Source organism: Megascapheus bottae, chromosome 6, assembly GCF_031878675.1.
Source record: "Megascapheus bottae isolate mThoBot1 chromosome 6, mThoBot2.hap1, whole genome shotgun sequence".
In the NCBI taxonomy this organism is placed as follows: Eukaryota; Metazoa; Chordata; class Mammalia; order Rodentia; family Geomyidae; genus Megascapheus; species Megascapheus bottae.
The window spans coordinates 42837837-42863013 of NC_143514.1; the positions used below are offsets into that span (position 1 = coordinate 42837837).

The following is a 25177-nucleotide window of genomic DNA, read 5'->3' on the forward strand; positions in this document are numbered from 1 at the left end:
AACATCTGTTGAGTATATAATACCTAGAGAATGCTGAATGTCAAGCTGTTAAAATTTTTCAGAATAAACAGTATACAACATAGTGGATAATATATCAGTTGTCTCTTATGAATGATTTCAGTTGTGAATGCTGAGATCATGACTTGAAGTGTCTTATGGGTTATGTAGCTGGGCAGTTAAGAGGTAATGTTCTAAACCAGAATTTTGAGTTTCCTCTTAGACTTCATCCTTTTAGGCTATACTTGATTACCATTTATGAAGTTATGAGGTAAAAATGTTCAATATCATAATTGTGTCTTATCCTTATTTTATTTGGTCAATAAGTTGGGGAAGCTCTGCTTTCAAAATGTATCTCAAAACCCATATGATTAAAAATTCTAGAAAAAGTTACTCTGTAGAGAAGAATAGTGAAGTAACATAATAGAGACATTTGTCATTTAAAATTTAATATTTATGGGCCGGGAGTTGGGCCTAGTGGTAGAGTGCTTGCCGAGCATGCGTAAAGGCCCAGGTTTGATTCCTTGGTACCACATACATAGGAAAAAAAGCCTCAAGTGATAGAGTTCTAGCCTTGAGAAAGCCCTGAGCTCAAGGCCCAGGACTGGCAAAAAAAAAAAAAATTAATATTTGCTATAGTAGTTCCTTATCTGCTTCAGTACCACTGCTTCTTTCCTTCAGTTCTTCATAGTTCTTTGTATTTATCATTATTTAGGGTTACAATAAATTATTACTGTATGATAATTTTCTCTTTCTTGAATCTAAACATGATATAGAGCAAGGATTTGTCTACTTTATTTATTATTTCATGTCACTATCATGAATGGTGTTCAAAACAGAAAATGTACAATGCATTTTTATTCAATGAGTTAAGAACTAGAAAACTTGGAGAGGATGAATCTGATCAAGATACATACAGAGTGTATATGTATCAACATATCAGAATGAACCCCCCTAGCCAGGCGGGTGACTCATACCTGTAATCCTAGCTACTCAGGAGGCTGAGATCTAAGGATCAAGGTTCAAAGCCAGCCCAGGCACAAAAGGACCTGAGACTCTTTTATCTCCAATCAACCTCTAGAAAATGAAAGTGGGGCTGTGGCTCAAGGTAGGGAGGTAGCCTTGAGTTGAAGAGCTCAGGGACAACACCCAGGGGTAGGATGGTAAGCTTAGAAACAGCACCCTGACAGTTCAAGCCCTGTGACCCACCAAAAAAGCAAACAAACAAACAAAAGAAAACCCCTTCTATAACTAACTTATGCTAATTTAAAATCATGGGAAAAATAAAAAGCATAGAGATGTAAGAGAATGAAGCTTTAAGTTGTGCAGATATGGCTTTGATTCTTGGTGTCACTGTTTACTCTTCAGATAACATTACTTTATCGGTTACTTGGTGTTTATATTAATAAAATATGAGGTGCTGGGTGCTGGTGGCTCACACTTTTATAATCCTATCTACTCAGAGGCTGAGAGCTGAGGAGTGTAAGTTCAAAGCCAGACTAAGCAGGAAAGCCCAAGTGTCTCATCTCCACTTGACCACTAGAAAACTAAAAGTTGTAGCCAAAGTCATTGAGTGCTAGCCTTGAACAGAAGAGCTCAGGCACTGAGTTCATGCCCCATGACTGACAAAAATAAATAATATGTGAGGTAATAGACCAGGGTTCTCTCGGAAGGGTACCAAATACAAAACCATCTATGTAATTGCTACATAATGTGAAAAAATTCCTAAAGTTTACAAGACAAACAAGAAGATATTGGTGAACAAAAATATATATGTGGCTTTTAATGAAGTAATGCAAGGACTGGGAGTGTGGCCTAGTGGTAGAGTGCTTGGCCTAGCATGCACAAAGTCCCGGGTTGGATTCCTTGGTGCCACATACACAGAAAAGGCTGGAAGTGGTCCTGTGACTCGAGTGGTATCCTTGAGAAAGCTCATGGACAGTGCCCAGGCCCTGAGTTCAACCCCCAGGCCTGGCCAAAAAAAAAAAAAAAAAGGGAAGCTATCGGATTGGGCCATGGCTGGAGTGATAGAGTGCTTTTCTAGCTGTACAAGTCTAAGTTCAATCTACATACTGAGAAAGTTTGTTTAAAATGCTGTAAAAGTTGCCAGACACTAGTGGATCACATCCATAATTTTAGTTTCTCCAGAGGCCGAGATCTGAAGATTGTGATTTGAGGTTAGACTTGGCAGTAAAGTCTATGAGGTAGAAGTAGAGCTGTGTCTTAAGTGGTAGAACACCAGCCTTAAGCAAGGGGGAAAAACCCAGTGAGATTGTGAAGTCCTGAGTTCAAGCCCAATAACAGCACATTGTCAAAGTTAATATTAGCCCATTTTGCATATAACATGGACCTCCAATGTCTAAGGACTTGAAGTGCAGTCATGACATTGCTCATTCTGCTAAATGCTCTTAAAAAATGTGGCTTCATATAACGAATGATTTTTGTCCTTAATGTACTATGTTGTCTCTCATCTCCCTTGGGTATCTCATATTGTTACAGTATCTCACTTTGTTATCTGATATATTGAATTTATTTGTATTTGGTTATTTGAAATTTGATAGGGAAGGGGGGAAAACCAAGATGGGTGGGGGGGGTGGGGGAGGGTAATGGGTACCAAGACATGTGAAAGGGTATCAATGTATGTGAATTAATGCACCTTCTATCTGGCAAATATCATGTAACCCTTTTATTAATTACAATAAAAAATTAAAAAAATTGTGGCTTCATGGATAGCTAATATGTTGAGTAATTTATAGTTTATTAAAAACATTTAGCATATCTTTAAAAATTTTGCTTAGAAATTTTTACAGAAATAATTTTGAAATGACAGGATTTGTGTAATAACCTGATAGTAGCTAATACCCAAATATCGTCAAGATTTTCAGAATATTCCATAAATATTGCTAACTGAATTGTTAACATTGGATCATTTTGGCTTTTTCTGAAATGTTTTTATTCTTATACGTAGTAATTATGTTAGTCGAATGTAATGCATTTTTCCAGTGAGCAAAGTTGAAAATAGAAAATAAAATTAGGTTATATATGGCTCACTAACTCTTTTGGTCATGGGGCTTGAACTCTGGGCCTGAGCAGTGTCCTTGAGCTCTTCAGCTCAAGGCTACCACCCTACCTCTTGAACCACAGCACCACTTCCGGTATTCTAGTGGTTATTTGGAGATAAGAGTCTCATGGACATTAGTGCCTGGGCTAGCTTTAAACTGATCCTCAGATCAGCTAGGATTACAGGAGCGAGCCACCGCTAACTCTTCAGAGCCGCATGCTGTTTGTCCTTGTTTTATTGATGACATCTCTTTAAAGTTGTATCTAAAGAAAAAAATAACCCAAGGAATTTAAGCACAACCCTGCCTCATTTGTCGTTATCTTTGTTCAGAATATTGGCCATTCTAATTGGGGTAAGGTGGTATCTTAGGGTTGCTTTTATTTGCATTTCCTTTCTGACCATGGATGATAAGCATTTTCTCTCTCTTGTTTTTTTTTTTCCCATTTTAACCTCTTCTTTTGATAAGTCTCTATTTTTTTTTCCTTTTTCTTTTTTGTCTCTCTTTAGTTCCCTTGGCTATTTAATGGTTGATTTGTTGGGTTTGGGGGGATTAGTTTCTTCCCTGTAGATACTGGATATTAAGCATTTGTCTGATGCATTATTGGTAAATATTGTTTCCCCGTTGGTTGACTGTCTTTCTACTTTAGTAGCTATATTTTAACCTGTGCAGAAACTTTTTATTTTTAAATAGTCCCATTTGTCAAGTCTCTCTCCAATCTGTTGTGATTCTGGGACTCTGTTTAAGAAGTTTTTTGCTTTGCCTGTATCTGTGAGTTCTGTTGTCTCTCCTACTCTATTATGTAGCACTTTCAGAGTTTCAGGTCTGATATTGAGGTCTTTTATACATTTTGAGTTAATGCTAGTGCATGGTGATAGGCATTGCTTATTTTTTAATACAGCTAAATCCAGAAGGAACATGGTTGTTTCAAATTCTTTATACGTCTAAATTAGGATACACAAATAGGTGGTTGTTTCTAGCAATCAGGAAATGAATGACCTATTTCTTATTGAGCCAGACAAGTAAGGTTTCTGTCAAACCCAAATGGTTATAGTAGATCAAGGTGCATTTAATTGAGCAAATGCTTGTGCTTCATTGACATTCACTTTTTAAAAAGAGATGTGTCCACAGAGCACATGACATTCTTGGCAGCAATTTTAGTTAAATTTGCCCTCTTTCCCAACAATGGTCTTAGTTGTAATCACTTGTTGAACTTTTGTATCTTTATTTTTCTATCCATTGTTTGTTAGAAAGACTATAGTTTGCAGATAGGATTTTACAAAGAATGTAGGGATGAATTGAGTAATCCTCAGATCTCAGCCTCCTGTATAGCGTGGAGTACAAGTGTGAGCAGCGCCAGCTCCTAAACGTTTTTCCTCAAAGCTAGCACTCTACCACCTGAGCCACAGCTCTACTTTTGGTGAGGTGGAGATGAAAGTCTCATGGACTTCCTTGCCTGGTCTGGCTTTGAGCTTTGATCCTCAGCTTTCACTCTCCTGAGTAGCTAGGATTACAAGTGTGAACCACCAGCGCTTGGCCCAATTGTACTTTAATACAAAGCTTAGTTAGCATTATCATTTCATTTATACATCCTTCAGTATGGAACTCTTCACATATAAGAAAGACCTTAGGAGAATTACAAATGTAATATTTTTTCATTTCTCTTAATATTACCCTTACCAGATTTTTCTGGTATTATAAATTTAATGACATGTGAACCCAAATATGTATGTTTCTAAAAGTAGGTCATTATTATGATAGTAATTCTCCCTTTGATTCTTGATTCCTAATTTTTGTGTGTGTACTTAAAATGTGTGTGATTCCTTGAAATTTTTTTGTAATAATTTTTTCTTGTGCTAGTACTGGGGCTTGAGCCTTTTGGTTCAAGGCTAGCACTCTACCACTTGAACCACAGCTGCATTTCCAGCTTTTCTTTCTGGTTAATTGGAGATAATAGTCTCATAAATGTTCTTTCTCAGTCTGGCTTCAAAACATAACAGTTGGATCTCAGTCTCCTAACTAGCTAGGATTATAGGTGTGAGCCATCCGCATAGAATAATGTTTTTAAGTGCATAAAATATGTAGTCTAATAAAAGAAATCAATTATATTGAGTTACAATTATAAGATTGTATGATTATGATTATTAATGAATTAAATAACAAAATTGATGTAAAAACTACTCTATTATTTTTTTATTTTTATTTTTGCCGGTTCTGGGCCTTGAACTCAGGGCCTGAGCACTGTCCTTGGACACTTTTTGCTTAAGACTAGCCAGTAGTAGTAGCAGTACTGTATTTTTATTTTTTTTTTGCCAGTCCTGGGGCTTGAACTTAGGGCCTGGGCACTGTCCTTGAGCTTTCTCAAGACTAGCACTCTACCACTTGAGCCACAGCACCACTTCTTGCTTTTTCTGTGTATGTGGTACCAAGGAATTGAACCCAGGGCTTCATACATACTAGGCAAACACTGTATCTCTAGGTCACACTTCCAGTCTTGGTTGCTTATTTGTAAATAGCAACACCCATGTGTGTGTGTGTGTGTGTGTGTGTGTGTGTGTGTGTGTGTGTGTGTGTGTGTGTGGCGGGGGGGGTGGTCAGTCGTGGCACTTGAACTCTAAGCCTGGGCTCTGTCCCTGAGCTCTTTAGCTCAAGGCTAATGTTCTACCACATTAAGCTACAGCACCACTTCTGGTTTTCTGGGATTAATTGGAGATAAGAGTCTCTGGGACTTTTGTGCTTGGGCTGGTTTTGAACCATGATCCTCAGGTCTCAGACTCCTTAGTAGCAAGGATTACAGGTGTAAGCCACCAGTGCCTGGCCACAACCTTTATATTTTTATTGATCTTTCAAATAAACCTGATCATTTTAAACTTTAGAAAAACAGTGTTTGTGGTTTAGATGGAATTCTTTATCATGTTTTATATTTGAAATAACATTGAAACCCCACTGTATGAAGGCTTTTTATGAGAAATTGTTGATATTTTTCATAACCTTGAGCTGCATGTTTCACACCAATTGAGTAACTTTACCCTTATTGATTTGCACTGAAAATACTTTGGACTTTGCTAAAAGAGTCCCTTGTTTGATAACTTTCATTTTTCAAAACTTAGTGGTAAACAATCACTCAATAGCACATACATAAATACAGGGCTCGTGGTTGTTAATGATAGGGAAAAACACAGGGAAATATGAATGTCCTGGAGTAGGAAGTAGGAAATATAATACAGCTTTGGAATTTCTATTTATTTATTTATTTTTTGCCAGTCCTGGTGCTTGAACTCTGGGCCGAGCACTGTCCTTGGGATATTTCCTCAAGGCTAGTGCTCTACCACTTGAACCACAGCACCACTTCTGACTTTTCTATGTATGTGGTACCAAGGAATCGAACCCGGGTCTTCATGGGTGCTAGGGAAGCACTTTACCACTAGGCCAAACTCCTGACCCAGTATACACTCAATAAATGTTGGTTAATAAGTACATAGTTGATTAATGAATGAGTAAATTGATTTCTTTGAGATACATTACTAGAAAAGAAATAAAAATTTCCTAAGGCATTTGTTGAAGTAGTAAAATTGCCTTCACGCCAGTGAGAAAATGAAGGAGCATTGTACACAATTGGTATCGATTTAAGAAGTACATAGCAAATGTTTAAAAGTTGATCATTCTTGCCTATAGTGGAATGTTTGTGTTGGGGAAAAATGGTTCACTTGGGATAAGATCATAACAATCTTTGAGTTACCTTAAAGGTGTTTCGAGTTTGTTCTCTAGGCCTATGCTTTTATAATTGGGGTCTAATTTTTGTTATTGTTGTTGATTGTGGGGCTTGAACTATTGGCCTGAGCACTGTCCCTGAGCTCTTCAGCTTAAGGCTATGCTCTACCAGTTTGAGCCAAAGCGCCACCTCCAGTTTTCTAGTGATTAATTGGAAATAAGACTCTCATGGACCTTTGTGCCCAGGCTGGCTTTGAACCGCAATCCTCACATCTCAGCCTCCTTAGCTAGGATTATAGGTGTGAGATACTGGCACCTGGCTTTAAACTTTTTTTTGTGGGTCATGGGGCTTGAACTCTGGGCCTGGGCACTGTCTCTGAGCTCTTCAGCTCAAGGCTACTATCCTACCCCTGAGCCACAGTGCCACTTCGGTTTTCTAGTGATTAATTAGAGATAAGAGTCTCATGTTATATAGTGCCAGGGCAGGCTTTGAACTGTGATCCTCAGATCTCAGCCTTCTGTGTAGCTAGGATTACAGGTGTGAATCACTGTGCCTGGCTTAAACTCATTTTTTTAAACTTAAACAAGTTATTGGAAATTTACGCATTAGTTATGACTTAAATTGTCATCTAAAACTTATGCTTACATCAGAAAATGTATGAACAAATATTATAAGAATTTTGGTTGAGGAAAGGAAATGGTGTTATTTGAGGTTATGGGATAATGTTTGATCTTAAATTGACAGTGACTTTAAAATTAATTAAAAATTTCTCAGTTAAGGACTTAATACTAGATTATGAGACCATAGTAATTTGGTATAAGTTTAGTGTTTAATTTAGTGGCTTTTAAATTTGCTTCCTTTCATTCAAAGCTTTCTAAATCTGTTGGCTGGATCAACATTTTGGTTGATTTGATAGAGTATAATCTTCCACTTTGAGTCCTCCAACATATTCCTTTTCTCTTCTCTGGTTTTGATTTTGTTCTTGGTTTGTTATATTTGCCATTTAGGTGAATTTCTTCGCATACATCATTCCACCACCAGCCTCCTAAGGACAAATAATGTAGTTTAATGGATAAAATCACATATAGTTGTTATATTTGCCCATAAATATATTTTCATTGTGTTTAGACATTGTAGTGTTGTAAGTACATGTATTCTCATGTATCACCAAAAATATCTTAGGATCATAGGTAAAATGCCTAGTTGAACTGGGATTATTACTTTTTAAATGATGGTTAAGATAGGTTTTCCCCCCTGTGGAGAAAATGCTTGTGATTAGGATTTTGAAGTGCTGTCATGATTAATAGCTAAAATCGAGAGGAGGTGATTAGAACATAAGAAAGTACTGGTGTTAGAGAAAGGATACCTGAATAACTTTCTGGACAGTTGAGATATTCTTTTGCTTTGTGATCCCATGTAGAAAACACCAAATCTTTGTGTTCCGGTAATGCCCTGGGGATATTGCTGGCAATCTCAACTAGATGTAACTTGTAGTTGGTTTCATGATTTCCCAAGTGAAAAGAACATTCAATATAATACAAGTTGTTCTTCCAGTCTTCTAGCTCAATTCGTAAAATATAATTAGATTGCGTCACTATGGAATATATCTTCTCTAGGCCCAACCAAAATTCTCCTGGAAAGGCAAGTGGTAAAAGTCTATGTTTTGTTAAATACAGATTGGAGCCTAGACTGCTTGAATATTTGAATTGGCACAAGTAAATGAGTTGTTTTAGTCTTGAATTCTTGCTTATTTTAGTATTTTTAAAATAATTCTATTGAAAATAGCTTTTTTATAAAACTATGAAAACAAAAAGTTTTGCCTTAAGTCTGGTTATTGAGTTGTTTCACAGAGTATACATTATACTGTTACAGATACCTTTCGATTTGTTCATTTATAGAATTATATTTCAGTTTTTGAGCTCTTATGAATATGCCACCTTTATTATCAACTATTTACTACTAAGTCAGCTTCTCAAGTATTCTCAAGCTTCTCAAGTATTAGACGTGGGTAATGGTCATAAAATTTTTTTGTCAAATATAGTTAGCCTTGATATGTACTTGGTAGATATGCTATCTTTTTTTTATAATTAATTTACTTCATTGTTATTATACAGGTGATATACAGGATCGGTACTGTGGCCTAGTGGTAGAGAGAGGGCTTGTCTAGTATGGATGAAGCCCTGGATTTGATTCCTCAGTACCACATACACACAAAAAGCCAAAAGCGGTGCCGTGGCTCAAGTGGTAGATCACTAGTCTTGAGAAAGTCCAGGCCCAGGCCCTGAGTTCATGCCCCAGAACTGGCAGGAAAAAAAATAACAATAAAGGTGATACACAGAGGGATTACAATTATATGAGTCAGATAAGGAGTACATTTCATTTTGTACAGTGTCTTTTGTTTCTTCATAATACGCTTCTTAATTGGAAAAAAAGCAGTGTGTTTTGTAAAAATCTAGATTTGAATGTTTGTCTTTCTGTAATTTTGAAGATTATATGTATTTAGAATTAAAAACAAAACATGTATTAATAGATCATTCTTTATAACCATCCTTATTAAAATATTTAATGCAGAAAGCCAATGTTTTATTGCTGTTGATTTAGTAGAAACCTTCAGTTAAGGACAACTGACTTTCTCAGAAATAAATGAGCATTTTTGAATGGCAGTCTTTTGTTGGAGGGTTACACTTTTTTTTATTGTTGGGGTGATGTGAGGGTTACACTTTTAAGAGAAGAGTTGGAAATGTAAAGTATTGCTGCACATACCTTCTACTTAGAAATATAACTACTATATGAATATGAAATGTTTTTAGTCAGATAGCACTGGGAGTTAAAGTTTAGTAAGCTAGACACAGTAGCTCAAACCTGTGGTCCTAGCTTCTTAAAAGATGGAAATCAAAGTGGGGTGCTGGAGCAGGGATTGGCTTAGTGGTAGAGTGCTTGCCTAGCATACATAAAGCCCTGAGTTTGATTCCTCTGTACCATATAAATAGAAAAAGCCAGAAGTGGTGCTGTGGCTCAAGTGGTAGAATTCTATCCTTGAGCAAAAAGAATCCCCAGGACTGGCAACTAAAAAAAAATCTAGGCCTGGAGTGGCCTAGTGGTAGAATGCTTGCCTAGCATGCACAAAAACCCGGGGTTCGATTCCTTGGTACCACATACATAGAAAAAAAGCTGCAAGTGGTGCTGTGGCTCAGGTGGTAGAGTTCTAGCCTTGAGAAAAGTCTCAGTATTCAGGCCCTAAGTTCAAGCCCAACGACTGGAAAAAAAAAAAATCTGGGTGCTGGTGGCTCACACCTGAAATCCTAATTGCTCAGAAGACTGAGACCTGAGGATCATAGTTTGAAGCCAGCCTGTGAAGGAAAGACAGTAAGTCTCTTACCTCCAATAAACTATCCAGCTCTGTATAGTACTTGCCTTAAACAAAATAAGCTCAGGAACAATGCCCAGGTGCTGAGTTCAAGCCTCAAGACCAGCACAGGGAGCGGGGATATCAGACTAGAGGATTGTGGTGGGTGACAAGCCTGGGCAAAAAAGTTTAGGAAACTCCGTCTCACCCAATAGTTAGATGGTAACTAACATGCACCTGTTATCCCAGCAACAAAGAAAGCACAATGGCTAGGTGCAGTGGCACAAGCCTGTCATCTGCCTCAACTGGAGGAAACACAAATAGGTTTGCACTTCATGTTGACTGGGACATAGTAAAGACCTAATAAAGAAAATAAGCAATACAAGAAGGAGGTGGTGCAATAGCTCAAATGGTACCGTGCCTGCTTATCAAGCTTAAGGGCTTGAATTCAATTCTAAGTACTGCCCCCCCCAAAAAAAAGCAATAATAGATCTTGATATTTTAGTAAGTCAGTACTAGTTCTTTATATGTAGATTTCTATAATATGCTTTTTGAATTGTATTTTATTTTGCATATTTTGTATTTGTTTCATGATTAAAATAGAATAATTTGCATTGAATTAATTAAATCTTGTTAAATCTGTATTTTGTAGTATACATTCATAATATTTAAGTAATTAGAATTTAAAAATTCATACAACTTCTTTATCCCTCCTCACTTTTGTTTCATTTTATTACTTTTTTTTTTTGCCAGTCCTGGGCTTGAGCTCAGGGCCTGAGCAATGTCCTTGGACTTTCTCAAGGCTAGAGCTCTACCACTTGAACCTCAGCACCACTTCCGGCTTTTTTCTATGTATGTGGTATCAAGGAATCGAACCCGGGTCTTCATGCATGCTAGGCAAGCACTTTAACCACTAGGCCGAACTCCCAGCCCTCATTTTATTACTTTTTTTTTTTCATTTTATTACTTTTTTTTCCTGTGTTGTCAGGGCTCTATTGTAGGGCCCTTATAAGCAAGTACTGCTGTGTCTCCTCCCTTCTTTTAGTTAATTGGTACTTAAAATGTTAATAAGTGAATATTGTAACTAGTGCCAGAATGGTTATATTTGCAGCTTATTAGTGTAAGTATTCCCATTTATGAAAGTATATGACATAATTGAGATAAGTATATGTCATATAATTAAGTTGTAGTAAATATAGATCATAGATATAGTTACTAACATTTAATTATATGGTAACATGTTTTGTGAAGGTAGGCCTTGTTTAGTCTAAATATTTTTTAGTGAACAGCTAAATGAATGATTGAATGAAAGCACCTTACCATCAAGTCCACCAAAACCATATTTATAGTTCTCCCACGTTTCATTAAAGTTTAGTGATCCATCTACTCGATGTTGAATCATTGTCCATGGATTACCTGGATATGATGATGAAAATGTATAATTTTAGTAGATTGTTGTTGACAAATGGAAAAAGATAAACCTTTCAAAATTCTTTAAATTAGCATAAGCTAATTGTATGATGAGTGTGATTTTACATCTGTGCATATAAATTCACATATCGTATATTACTCTTTCTAATCTTCCTTTAATTGGTGGCTTAATAAGGCAATTTATTCATGTGATACTATATTTTAATTGTCTGGTAATATATGCTTTTATTTACTGTGGTCCCAAACAATTCACTGAAGGGCGGATATAAAAACAAGTAGTCACAGCCAGGAGTTTGGCCTAGTGGTAGAGTGCTTGCCTAGCATGCACGAATACCCGGGGTCGATTCCTCGGTACCACATACATAAAAAAAGCCGAAAGTGGTGCTGAGGCTCAAGTGGTAGAGTGCTAGCCTTGAGAAAGTCCAAGGACAGAGCTCAGGCCCTGAGCCCAAGCCCAAGACTGGCAAAAAAACCCAAAAACAACAAAACAAAACAACAACAAGTAGTCAGTACTATTTATTCTACAAAGGAAAGGGTGACTGTTGAATAAATAAACAAGACAAATGTAAGCCCTACATCTGTATGAACATTGATGTTATATATTGTTTCCTGTTGTAACATGAATTAGTAACAAGATTAGTCTTGTGGTAAGTAATGAATAACTTGAACTAACTACTTTTTTTTCTCCTTATGCTAGTTTTACCTGAATTAAGAACACAGTAGACATTAAACACGTGAGAGTTTCTGGGTTTAATGGTATATATGCCACTTGTGCGTTCACCTCTGTTGTAAATGGTGGAGCAATCAGCTGGAATGCCTAGAATCAACACAATATTATGTAAGACATAGTAATAGAAATACCTTTGAACTTGAGATTTTTTTAACCTAATACTCCCATGATAGTCTAATGGATTTTTTTCAGTAATATTTATGCTAAGCCATTTTTATTAGATGACATTATACAATGACTATAAAATTTTTCCAAACTGATTTATTTTTTTTAAGAAAAGTGACAAGATAAGAATTTTAAGCAATTTGATTTGGCTGGAACTACTAAGAATATTAAGTAGCAAAAAATACATCTTAAACATTGCTGGTTAGTCAACACATACATGTGAAAAGATTGAACATACATGGAGAAACTGGTAGGATAAGGCTTTTCCTATGTGAATTATATTAAAATGTTTTGAGATTGTATCATTCTTGTTTAAATTTGGGAATAGACATTTGTCCCCTGTAACTTTTGATTTATTTCTGAAAACTTTCAAACAAGAAGGAAATTGAAATGAATTATTGAAGAGAATGCTAGAATCTTTCTAGCTGCATTCCATAGTTGATAACATTGTACTATATTTGCTGTATACATATGCCACACAAACATGTATTTTGTGATTTTTTAAAGTAATTTTCAAATACCATGACCTTTGTTTGACCTTTCTGAGATTTTATATACCTCTTGTGAATATGACATTATTTTCCATAATTGTAATAAATTCTCATACCTAAGAAAATTAATCTGTATTTGATATCAAGTCCATACTCACAGTTCTTTGATTGTCTTAAGAATGCCTTATAGGGTTTTAAGACAATAAGAGCCAGTTAAAGTCAACATATTTGGGGATGTGTGGCTTTTGTTTTTGATTTTTAAATTTTCTTTTAGTTTAAATCATGCCTTGAGAATAGGTAATTTGATGATAATGGCTTAAAAATTAAACCCGTCAAGTTATCTTACCATCTTCTATATTTTTTGTTTCATTCAGCTGAAGAGGGGGAGTAGTTCTTGGTGCTCTTGATTTGGATGAAAGAGAATTTTCAATGGGTTCTTGAGTACCAGTCCTTCTGAGCTGATAAGAGAATATACATCTATTTTTAAGAAATAGTACTAAATATATAATGGAGAAATCTAAGCAAGAATATCCAACGTACAATGTATGTGCATCTTGTCTTTCAATTTAGAATGTTACTTTTTTATGTTAAAAGGAATAGACAATGCAGATTGTACAGATTATCTTTTCTTGAAAATATGTAATCAAGCATATTTTTTAAGTTTTTTTAATTTTTAAAATTATCTTTGAAGTGGTGAAATAATGCAACATTGATACTCACTTGACACTGTTGGATATGAACACCTTGGGATGAGGGGTAAGTGGGAGAAAATGAGGACTGGGGTAACTGTTTAAAAACAAATGTACTCATTACCTTATTTATGTAATCCCCCTGCTCATCACCTTTTCAACAAAATAAATTTAAAAATTATCTTTAAACAATCATTTAGCCATATCATCTATGAAGTTTCATTTAAACTTTACTTTGTGTATTTATGGGTAAATTGGATGAAATTCCAATGATAGTACTTTATTGCTAGCATTTTGAGGTTCTGTTTGCCTGGGCAGATTGATTTGCCATTATGAGAAAATGTTTGAACTGCAAAAGTCCTCTGAACTTTATTTAGTAATCTTATTAATGGAAATAGAAGCAGAACATGTAGATGGAAACCTGCAAATTAAATTTACTTTTCCAATTCTTAAAAAAAAAATTATCTTTAAGTAGTTGTTCAAAGGAGCTACCATTTAGCAAAGCAGTTTATGAGTATATCTTGAGCAAAGCACATTATTTAAAGATTTTTTTTTTTTAAAGATTGGGAGTAAGGCAGACAAATAAAATGAAACAGACACTGTCTAGAAAGGCAAAACCCCCAAATCAGTAAAGGCCAAAATTTTGCCAAAGATATTTTGGTGTATTCTTTATCTAAAAGTGTGAATTCTAGCAATTCTTTATAAACTTCTGTGTGAATATTATCACTGTCAGTTCAACAACATTGTTGAGAGAGTGCCCATTATGTGCCACACAATTTTCTACTCTGGGACTACAGCAACAAAAATAATGGGAGAAAAAATATCTGTATTCACAGACCTTACTTTCTAGCTTAGGGAGTGGAAGGGAGAAGGTAAATGTTAACATGAAAAAGTAAAGAGGTAAAAACTTGAGGAGTTGGTACTAGAGCTGTAACTTTTGATTAAATGACCTGAGAAGCCTTCTCTTAGAGTTTTATATTTAATAAAAGCCAAAGGAAATAAAAGATTGGGTTGTGATGACACCTGGGAGAAGAACTTTCCAGATAGAAGGAACAACAAGGGCAAAGGCCCTGAGGGCGCAGTGTGTTTGATGTGTTTGAGCAATAGTGACAAAGCCAGAATGAGTAGATTTCTTAGTCAATGAGATAAATAATGAAGAGCTAAATCATCTGGTTCTTAAGACTATTAAGATTGAGGTGGGCAGCCATTGTTGAGGTTTAGAGTAAAATAAAGACATGATCTGATTTGGTACTTAACAGGATCATTGAAAGCTATGAATTATTTTTTTCCCTCACAATTCTTAATTTAGGTTCTCTTGATAGCTTTATAGGACATGTGAGACTCAGTGTCCTATAAAAAGTTTAGAGATATAATTCAAATGTAAGTAGTTTATTAGCTATAGAGCCTGGCACATAAAAATTATTCTGAAGTTTAAATTGTTTCATGAGTAAAATAATCACAGCCGAATTTTTAGTTTCTAATCGTTTTTTATAAGCCACTATAAAAAGTTGTTCATAGCATTAACATATTTACTTACCTGATTTTCTATTTCTTTTATTTGACTGTGCTGTTGATTTAATTGTTTATACTGCTCTTCCACCGTCTGCAATAGATCTTTGATGCTGTTGTCCTGCTGTTCTACAAAAGTCTGGTTACGGATTATTGTATGATTAGAAATGTCATCTTTTTTGTTAGGTTTTTATTTATAACTGTCAGACTAATTTTTAAAGCTAGTAGTAGATTAGAAAAATGATTGTTGGCTATCATTTTCCCCTGTATGCTCTTTCAAATAACACATACTTTTGTTTTTACATTTTTAAAGGATGTCATTTCTAAAATTAGTTTGGAAAAATTTATATAAAAATTCATTGGAAAGAACTATACCATTTATCATTTTATATCTATACATTTTTTTACATGGAAGAATATTTTAAAATTTAAAGTCATTGCACTTTTTACTTACCTCCAGTAACTAGAAATACTATAATTTATGTTACAAATTACTTCACAGTTTTCATGTAAATTTTTATCCATACTATGAAAATAACAACATAATAACATAAAATTATAACATAATTTTATTTTCTATAGGTTACTTTTCTTCAGAAGGATATAGTATTTCAGTAATGTAACAGTATTTCAAATAGTATGTTTCAGAAATACATTTCTATAAGTACACATCAAAAACAACCATCTGCCTTCTGCTTTCTACTTACTTTTAGTGAAATTACTTCTGGGTGTTCCTGAATTTCAGGTTGATTTTGAATCAAATTAGTTAATTGCTCTTCTAAATATCTCACTTTTTGTTGAAGTAGAAATTTTTCTTCTAGGAGACCTTCAAGTTTTGAGTTGAGTTCAAGTGACATATTCTTTACCTCTTCATTTTTCACTTGTAGTTTGGATGTAGTTTTTCTCAGCTCCTTTTCTTCTTTCTTGATTTCATTGGTTTGCAGTGTTAGATCATAAAAAGACTGATCAAAAATATTAAGTTTTTCAAATATGTCATTAATTTGACCCTTAGTCTTGTGAACAAAATCTTTAAGACCATGTCCCAATTGAAGCAGGCCATTGGCTAGAATTTTTACATCATCTAACATAGCAAATCTTGATTTTGGTTCTGAAGGTACAGAATCAAATGATGAATTGTCTTGAATTGTGGAAGCAATAACTAGAGGAACAAGCAAAAAAAAGAGCTTAATTATGTACATTTTCATTTGAATTATTAAATTTCAAGCAATTTTGAGCCGTTATTCTCCTATGAAGAGACCTAGACTTCTCTCTATATATTTATATATGCCACTATTTGCTGCATAGAAGGTAAGGTTGACAAGTAAATATAGTTAATCATTAAATTGGGCTAACTTGCACTTATGTAACCTTCCTCCACATTGAGTTAGATCAATGTTAGTTGAAATCAAGGAAATGAGCAACTTATAAGTTGTTTTATTGTATTACAAGCCAAACTTTCAATGTTGAGCTGTTTTTAAATAATCATTTAACTCATTTATTGTCTTTAAAGAGATTTATGAATCAAAACAACACTTTTAATGGGCAAGTAAAGTTGAAAAAAACTTAATGAGTTAAGTATGCATTTCCCAAATTATATCTTAGTTCTTTTAGAAAGCTATCCATCCCCAATTTTTCCATTTTTCTCTGAAAAAGCATTTTTATTTCATGGGAGGTAGTATGGCTTTCCGTGCTGTTATAGGTGATTTCTGCAGTAGTCTGTTTAAGCTCTTGTAGAATTACCTGTCTCTGTAATTATTCATTAGTTTGTTATTTGTTTATCACTATCCTTGAGTATTACTACAAAATCCCAAACAAATCAATAAAAATATTTTTCAACCAGATTCTGGTGGCTTATACCTGTAATCCTAGGGGATGCAGATATCTAAAGATCAGTGTTCAAAGCCAGCCCAGAAGGGAAGTTTGTGGGGCTCTTATCTTCACTAAATTACCAAAGAAGCTGGAGGTGACACTGTGGGTCAAGTGGTAGAGTGCCAGCTTTGAGCAAAAGAAGCTCAAGAACAGAGCCCAGGGTGAATTCAAGCCCCAGAACTAACATACACACAAACACACACACACACACTGCTACACCTCCTCTTATCCATTACTGTCTCTATGTGTCCACTCTTTTCTAAGAATACTAATAGATACGTATCATTTTAAGATCAAGTTAAAGCTTTTTTTTTCTAATACTACTGAGGTTTGAACTCCCAAGCTTGGTAGGCAGGCAGTCATTTTACTGCTTGAATCATGTCTCTAGCTCTTTTTTACTCTGGATATGTGTATGTGTATATACATATATACTTTTAATTGGATTTATTAATGCTACAGAGTTTTTGCATTGTCAAATCATGCCCGAGAACCCAAAGAAATGGGTACAACAAACAGCCTCATCCACCATCATACAATATATTCAAACTTAAAACCAGGTGAGGTGGCTCACACCTGTAGTCCTAGCTACTCAGGAGGCTGACATCTGAGAATTGTAGTTCAAAGCCAGCCCAGGCAATACAAAACCCAGAGACTCTTATCTCCAATTAATCACCAGAAAACAGGGAAGTGGGGCTGTGGCTCAAGGGTAGGGTGGTAACCTTGAGCTGAAGAGCTCTGGGACAGCACCCTGGCCCAGGGGTAGGGTGGTAGCCTTGAGCTGAAGAGCTCAGGGATAGCACCTAGGCCAGAGTACAATCCCCATGACCCCCCCCCCATATATATCTAGATATAGATATATCTATATTCAAACTTGACTCATGCATTTTTATAATTACACATTCTTTTAAAAGATTATAACAAGAGTTAGAATTTAAAGTTCCCTTAAATTGAAGGCTTCCAGTACAGTATGTCATAAAACCAGCCTCTTCATGTGTGTCTCAGTTCATTTTTCAATGACATTACCTCCAGCAGAATCTTATAGGAAAAATGCATACTTTTCAAGAAAGTATGTATGTGGCTCAGGGTTCAAAAGATTACTTTGAAGCTTTTGGTTCCCAAATGATGCCTTCAATTTAACCAAAAATCTTCATTCTTTTTTTTCCATATTTTTATTGTAATTAATAGAAGGATTACATTATATTTGCCAGATAAAAGGTGCATTAATTCACATACATTGATACCCTTTCTCATGTCTTGGTCCCCATTTCCCTCCCCCCACCCCCACCCCTCATCTTGTTTTCCCCCTTCCTTATCCCAAGCCGTCCCATCTCCCTACCCCCTGCTGTCTCATATCATTCTTACATCTTCTGTGTTATTGACCAAAAGTGGCTGGTAGGTAATCTGGAGAAAATGGCTCCCTGGTCTCACTGACATACTAATCACAACTGAACTCTTACAAGAAAATATTACAGCACTTAAGAAAATTTTATTCACTCGATTTGCTTTACTTTTGCCAGAAGCAAATCTTCATTTCTGCATCTGGCAAAGGGATTTATTACAAAAAACCCAGACTATCAAGTCACATACCGCTGTGGACTATTAATCCAGAAACAAAGATATGATGCCTAGTAATTACCCAACTATATTATTAGATGGAAAGAGACTTCGGTGATTCAGAAGTTGCTCTTGTTTTTTGCCTCAATGACTTGGGTCTTGATCCTTCTGTTTATGCTTTCTACTCTGATATAACAGGTATATGCTACTGTATTCATCTCAAATCATGAGGTCTTATGAACTTTCTTGCCCAGAATGGCCCCAAACCAGCCTATCTAATCTCAGCCTTATATGTAGCTGACATGGCAGATGTGAACTACAATGTCTAGTTACTAGCTGGGATGAACTTTCAAACTTTTTGCCTGGACTGGCCTCAAATCTCAGTCTTTCCAATAGGTTTCCCAAGTAGCGAGGGATACAGACATGAGCCAACTGGTACCCAGCTAACGTTAAGTTGTAATCTTTTCAATGTCTGAAAATCATCTGTCCATTATAATGTTGATGTTTGTGAGCTTGCTAATGATTTGGTTAATATTAATTGAAATAAAATGAAAATTACTAATAAAACAATAACTTATTGCCCTTAGTGTTAAGAGGAAAATCATTAAGTGCATGGACTTTCTTGACTTAGGCTGGCTTTGAACGCTGGTCGTCGGATCTCAGCCTCCTGAGTAGCTACGATTTCAGGAGTGAGCCACCAGTGCTCAGTTACTGAACTAATTTTAAATCTCCTGTCTTAGTTTCCTCGTACTTTTCCAGAAGTACTTTTTTGGCAGAATCATCTAGAGAGTTTTTTTTATAGCTGATCCATCCCACTTGTCAATTTTTTACAGGCTTATCATCAATTTTCCCCTTATCCAACAAGCAGCTGCGGCTGCTGCCAGTGCTGCAGCTGGGGCCACCTGCAGCCCCACTACTACCTCTGCCACCACTGCTCCTACCGCCTTGAGCCGCCACCACCACCAATGCCATCTTGCTTCTCTTTCCCTTGTATTTCTTTATATACATTTATAAATATTGCTATACATTGTCATCTTGGGCACTCCATAATTTCCCTCCTTATTAATATATCAAGTATAGATTGGGTATCTCTATTTAAATTACTTGGGACTAAAATTGTTTCATTGCAAATTTTGTTTCTAAATGTGAAATACTTGCATATTTGTAATATTGTAGGGATATGGAAAGTAAACATAAATGTGAAATTTATGTTTTATATATGCCTTATACCTATAGCTTAAAAGTTAGTTTGTATATTATTTTATTTATTTATTTGGCCAGTCCTGGACCTTGAACTCAGGGCCTGAGCACTGTCTTTGGGCTTTCTCAAGGCTAGCAATCTACCACTGGAGCCACAGCACCATTTCTAGCTTTTTTTTTTTTTTAATGTGTTACCAAGGAATTGAACCCAGGTCTTCATGTATGCTAGCAAGCACTCTTACCAGTAGGCCAAACTCCAGGCCCTGTATATTATTTTAAATGATTTTTTTGAACATAAAAGGAATTTTGTATATATTGATCATCATCAAACTCATAGTATAATATCAACACTCAGTTTTTTAGTTGGAAGCATTTCAGAATTTGTATTTGCAGATTAGAGGTGTTTAAAATCCTACTTAATACTGTTTTCTTATAGTTATTTATAATTCTTGATTTAAAAAATGTTTGGAAGCTAGGTGCTGATGGCTCATGACTGTAACCCTAGCTACTCAGGAGGCTAAGATCTGGGGATTGTGGTTTGAAGCCAGCCCTGGCAGGAAAGTTCATGAGACTCTTATCTCCAGTTAACCACCAGAAAACCAAAAGTGGCACTGTGGCTGAAGTGGTAGAGTGCTAGCCTTGAGCTGAAGAACTCGGACTATACCCAGGCCGAGAGTTCAAGACTAACAACAAAAATGTTCTAATAATTTATTTTATTTTATTTATTTATTTATTTATTTTTTGCCAGTCCTGGGCTTGAGCTCAGGGCCTGAGCATTGTCCTTGGACTTTCTCAAGGTTAGAGCTCTACCTCTTGAGCCTCAGCACCACTTCTGGCTTATTTTCTATGTATGTGGTACCAAGGAATCGAACCCGGGCCTTAGTGCATGCTAGGCAAGCACTTTAACCACTAGGCCAAACTCCCAGCCCCATATTTTATTTTATTTTTATAATTTATTTTCAACACACCAGTTATTTCTGTGTCTACTTCTCTCTCCAGGCTAGAGGTGAATTGATTGGATCAAAAGTTGTGTGACGGGGGAGGGAAATGGGTACCAAGACATGTGAAAGGGTATCAATGTATGTGAATTAATGCACCTTCTATCTGGCAAATATCATGTAACCCTTTTACTAATTACAATAAAAAAAACAAAAGTTGTGTGACTACTTATAATTTATATGTTACCCTACTACTGTCCACATTATCTAAAGTTTCAGACCGCTTTTCTGAATTATTTCTCTTTGGCATTAGGACCTGTTAAAATTTGCATAAGAGCTTTAATTATGAAGAGAACAACAAGTTAAATAAATATGGCATAGAATGTGATGATCTCATATGTCATTACTATCTAGTAGTTATACCCAGCATATTTTAATCAATAATGGGAATATTCTATATCTCTTAAGTCCTTGGTCATGTTCATATGAAAGCCACATTTATAAATTCCATCTTATTTTTACCTGCTTGGAGAACTAAGGTAATAGAATTCTTAAATTTTTTTTTTTAGAATGTGTAGATTTTTTTTAAAATATATTTTTATTGTAATTAATAGAAGGGTTACATGATATTTGCCAGATAAATGGTGCCTTAATTCCCACACATTGATACCCTTTCACATGTCTTGGTCCCCATTTCCCTCCCCCTCTCTCCCACCGCGAATTCTTAAATTTTTTTATGTTTCCATCGATAATCATTTCTTTTTTAGAAGGTTTTCAAGGAGTAAAGATAATTAGTTTTCAAAACAGACTGACTTGAACTCTGATTTTGTCTTTGTCATTTGGTTAGTAGGGTGTGAAAATCAGTTTGCTTTCTGGAACTTTAACTTATTTACAAAATTTGGTTATGTGATTCTTCTGTAGTATAATGATTGCTATAAAGATTATCTACATGAAAATGCTTAGCACAGGAGATAACTATATAAGAACTCAGTATTTTCCTTTTGTTTCTTTTGTGATGTTTATTGTAGTAGTTAATAATTATAGGTAATGTACTTATGATTATTTGTTTTTGATTTTGTAGAAATCTTCTGTACATATACCCTCAAAGTCTTAATTTTGCCAATCGACAAGGTTCTGCTAGAAATATAACAGTGAAAGTCCAGTTTATGTATGGGGAAGATCCGAGTAATGCTATGCCGGTAAGAAGTGTTCTTTATGATTTCTGTTCTTTGTATATAATCTAAATGGACAGGCTCTTTTGTGTCACTCAGATGCAAGCTCCAAAATGGAAATTAATATGAGTTTTAAACCATATTTCTAATTGCATCATTTATTATGTAGACAATAAGGCATTTAAGTCTAACTTACTGAGGACTTGATATGTGAGAGATACTCCCAGAGATACAAAGATGAATAAGATTAGTGTCTTGGATAATACAAATACATATAAATCAAAGAAGCAGCATTCAGAAGAGAGTCAGATCAGTGTCAATCAACTAAGGATCCCTTACAAAAGTGCAAATCACTGTGATTCTGATTTTCCATAATCCCTTTTAGAATAAATGGTCAAAGGAAGATAGGAGGTGATGAGGTGATATGTGAGGTTGTGTTAGAGTTTGAAAATGCTATGCAGTGATTCTCATATGTGTAACTCTTTACATTTTGATTGAGAATTACACTCTGACAATATTGGTGTACATTAGATTCACCTGGGGAACTTTAAAAACACCCAGAACTCAGCTGCATCTTATCTGAATTAAGTCATAATGTCTGAGGCTCTGAACCTCTGAGATTTAGAAATCTCACCAGGGAATATCTTGCAGCCAATGTTCAGATCCAAGATATCTGTTAATTATGAAGATTGCTATAGAAAGTCAAAGGAACAGGTATTGAGAGATAAGAAAGAATGCTTTACTGAAGCAACAAGCAAGCAGCACATAGAAAAGGTCCTTCTGTCCCAGAATTAAATGTTAATAGTAGTGGGCCTGGAATGTAGAGGAAGGAAAGGAGTTCAACTCCAGGAATGTCCTGTGAAGTGATAAGTACAGTGGCGAGTTGCCTGGCCAAAAAGAGTAATTAAAGACTAATCAGAAATAGTAGATTAAAGCCAGACTGGAGAACTTCTTGACTACCAAAATTGCCATTTATGATTTGTAGGACACAAATGCGCATCCAGTGACAATAGGTTTTTGTTTCAACTAACATTGGAAACATGGAATAGGAGTATACTATACTTACAGATATTTAAATTCTTTGAGAGCTCTACTGAAGTGAAAATACTTATTTAAGAATGGAGGTAAGCTGGGCACCGGTGGCTCACACCTGTAATTCTAGCTACTCAAGTTGCTGAGATCTGAGGATCATAGTCCAAAAGCCAGCCCAAGCATGAAAGACTGTGAGACCTCCAATTAACCACCAGAAAACCAAAAGTGGCACTGTGGTTCAAAGTGGTATTGCATTAGCCTTGAGCTGTACAGCTCAGGGACAGTACCCAGGCCCAGAGTTCAAGCCATGGATGGGGGGAAAAATGGAAGATAAGTGAAAATGCTTATTTAAGAATGATTGTTTTGTTAACAGGGCCTTATTTTTATCTTTCTACATCTGTCTTTTAGACCTTGTGCTTTGTCTATTTACTAAGAAAGGTATATTTCCTTACATTCTCTCAGTTTTGTCAATATTTATAGATCTGACAGCAGTGAACAGAAATTATTCATCTTTGTATTCTCCTATGGCAGCTGTTTCAAATCCTTGCATATAATATATGCTAAATAGTTGTTGGATATATAATTTATTTATAAAATTAGCCTTATATATTCTTTTTTAAACCAACCTCTTCATTTTTGCTAAAGGAAGGAAGGTACTACTATAGTTTACGAAAACAAATGACTAGACTGTGAAAATAGGTGCTTTTCAGTTTTTATATAAATTGACATGAAATTTTGAGCTCATAATAGATAAGTATGTAAAGCCATTTTTTCATTGTTTGCCTAACAAATTCTCCTTATTGTAGAATATTTACTGCTCCTACAGAGTGCCAGCTGCAACTCACCTTCATTTCTGGTGTTGTTATCACATCTTCTTTCATGGGCTTTTATCACTCATATGATTGTATGTTTATTTATTCATCTTGCCATTAGACTGTGAGCTCCTTGAGGGCAGGGATCATGTGTTACTCATCTATATTGTAATGCCTTTCAGAAGGCATGGAACATAATTGATACTCAGTATATATGGTTGAATGATTAAAAATTTTTGTTAAAGGTCAAAACAAATACTTTCCACTATACTTCATCCATGTTACAAAAACATTTAAAGAAGTTATTTTGTGAAAAGTGATAGCTTCTCAAAGGGGAAAAGGTACTATATTACTTTCACTTGTAAGTAGTCATATAAAAATATAATATTTGTGTATGTGAGTAGCTGCTTTGAAACAGTATACTTTTAAGAAAAAATAAAGGGTACTCAAATAAATCTTCAGATAAGTTGTTATTATATGCTATTAATTTAAGATTATAAATATTATAATTCTAGCACAAATAAAATTTTATAAAAGTGTACTGAAGTAGCTGGGCATGATGGTGCATGTCTGTAAATCCCAGCACTGGGAAGTCTGAAATAGAAGGAATATGAGTTCCTTCCGCATGAGCTACATGGTGAAACCCTGTATCAGAAACAACAAAAACAAACAACAAAAAACATACTAAAGCATTAAAAACTGATAATATAAGGCATATCTAAGAAAGTCATAATGATTACATTTCTGTATATCCTTAAAAAGGCTAGCTTAAATTGTTACAAAAAGAAACAAGTATCAGTTCCTTTATACAAGGAATGGATTTTGTGTTGTTTTACTAGTTGTATTGATTGAAGTATGCTGGCTTTTCCTTTGCCTATTTCTGCACATGTAAAGATGGCTAGCCAGACTTAAAAGAATTACTCTATGAGCCGGGCATGGTGGCTTATGCCTGTAATCCTAGCTACTCAGGAGGCTGAGATCTGAGGATCGTGGTTCAAAGCCAGCCTGGGTACTAGTCTGTGAGATGTGAGACTCTTATCTCCAATTAACCACCAGAAAACCAGAAGTGTCGCTGTGGCTCAAGGGGCAGGGTGATAACCTTGACCTGAAGAGCTCAGGGACGGCGCCCAGGCCCAGAGTTCAAGCCCCACGACTGACCTTCCCCCCCAAAAAAAATTAACCTATGGCTACATAATATTGTAAATCTAACCCTATCTATAGTAAGTCATACTGTGACTTTGATATCTGTTACCCAATCAGCCCCAGTATTTGTCAGAATTCAAGAGACACATATTAAGAATGAATTACTTTACCTCTTAAGCTTTCAACTTAAGCATCATTGTATTTTCTTAATCTGGTAGACTTTTTTTAAAAGCACAAATATAAGATTATATGAATGGAGTTCCTCTTCCATTGTGAAGTAACTTGCAGCAAGTACTAGAAGCAAGGAATACATTGATGTATCTAAAAA

General features: G+C 35.4%; 2 protein-coding genes across 14 annotated transcripts in view; one reads left to right on the forward strand and one right to left on the reverse strand.

Annotated features, from left to right (window-relative positions):
• Dock7 (dedicator of cytokinesis 7) overlaps window positions 1–25177 on the forward strand; it is a 156493-nt gene that overhangs the window by 51042 nt on the left and 80274 nt on the right. For all 13 annotated transcript variants that reach the window (XM_090334719.1, XM_090334707.1, XM_090334709.1 and 10 more), the window contains exon 15: window positions 21772–21889. In XM_090334719.1, the coding sequence (XP_090190845.1) occupies window positions 21772–21889 (118 nt within the window). The remainder of the gene's footprint in view (window positions 1–21771; window positions 21890–25177) is intronic.
• Window positions 6281–16375, reverse strand: Angptl3 (angiopoietin like 3). The gene is made up of 7 exons (XM_090334705.1): window positions 15837–16375; window positions 15158–15268; window positions 13278–13389; window positions 12249–12362; window positions 11435–11530; window positions 8135–8401; window positions 6281–7813 (listed from the first exon to the last, which is right to left on the reverse strand). The coding sequence occupies exons 1-7, from the start codon at window positions 16332–16334 to the stop codon at window positions 7629–7631; spliced, it is 1383 nt and encodes a 460-aa protein (XP_090190831.1). The 5' UTR covers window positions 16335–16375; the 3' UTR covers window positions 6281–7628.

What these genes read in the sequence shown, in the direction of transcription:
- Angptl3 (XM_090334705.1), bottom strand. Translation starts at nt 16,334, where the DNA reads ATGAAAATGTACATAATTAAGCTCTTTTTTTTGCTTGTTCCTCTAGTT. An exon ending in CAGAAGTAATTTCACTAAAA is followed by an intron (nt 15,269 to 15,836) that starts GTAAGTAGAAAG and finishes ATCCGTAACCAG; the next exon opens with ACTTTTGTAGAACAGCAGGA. An exon ending in CTGTCCAGAAAGTTATTCAG is followed by an intron (nt 7,814 to 8,134) that starts GTATCCTTTCTC and finishes ATTTGTCCTTAG; the next exon opens with GAGGCTGGTGGTGGAATGAT.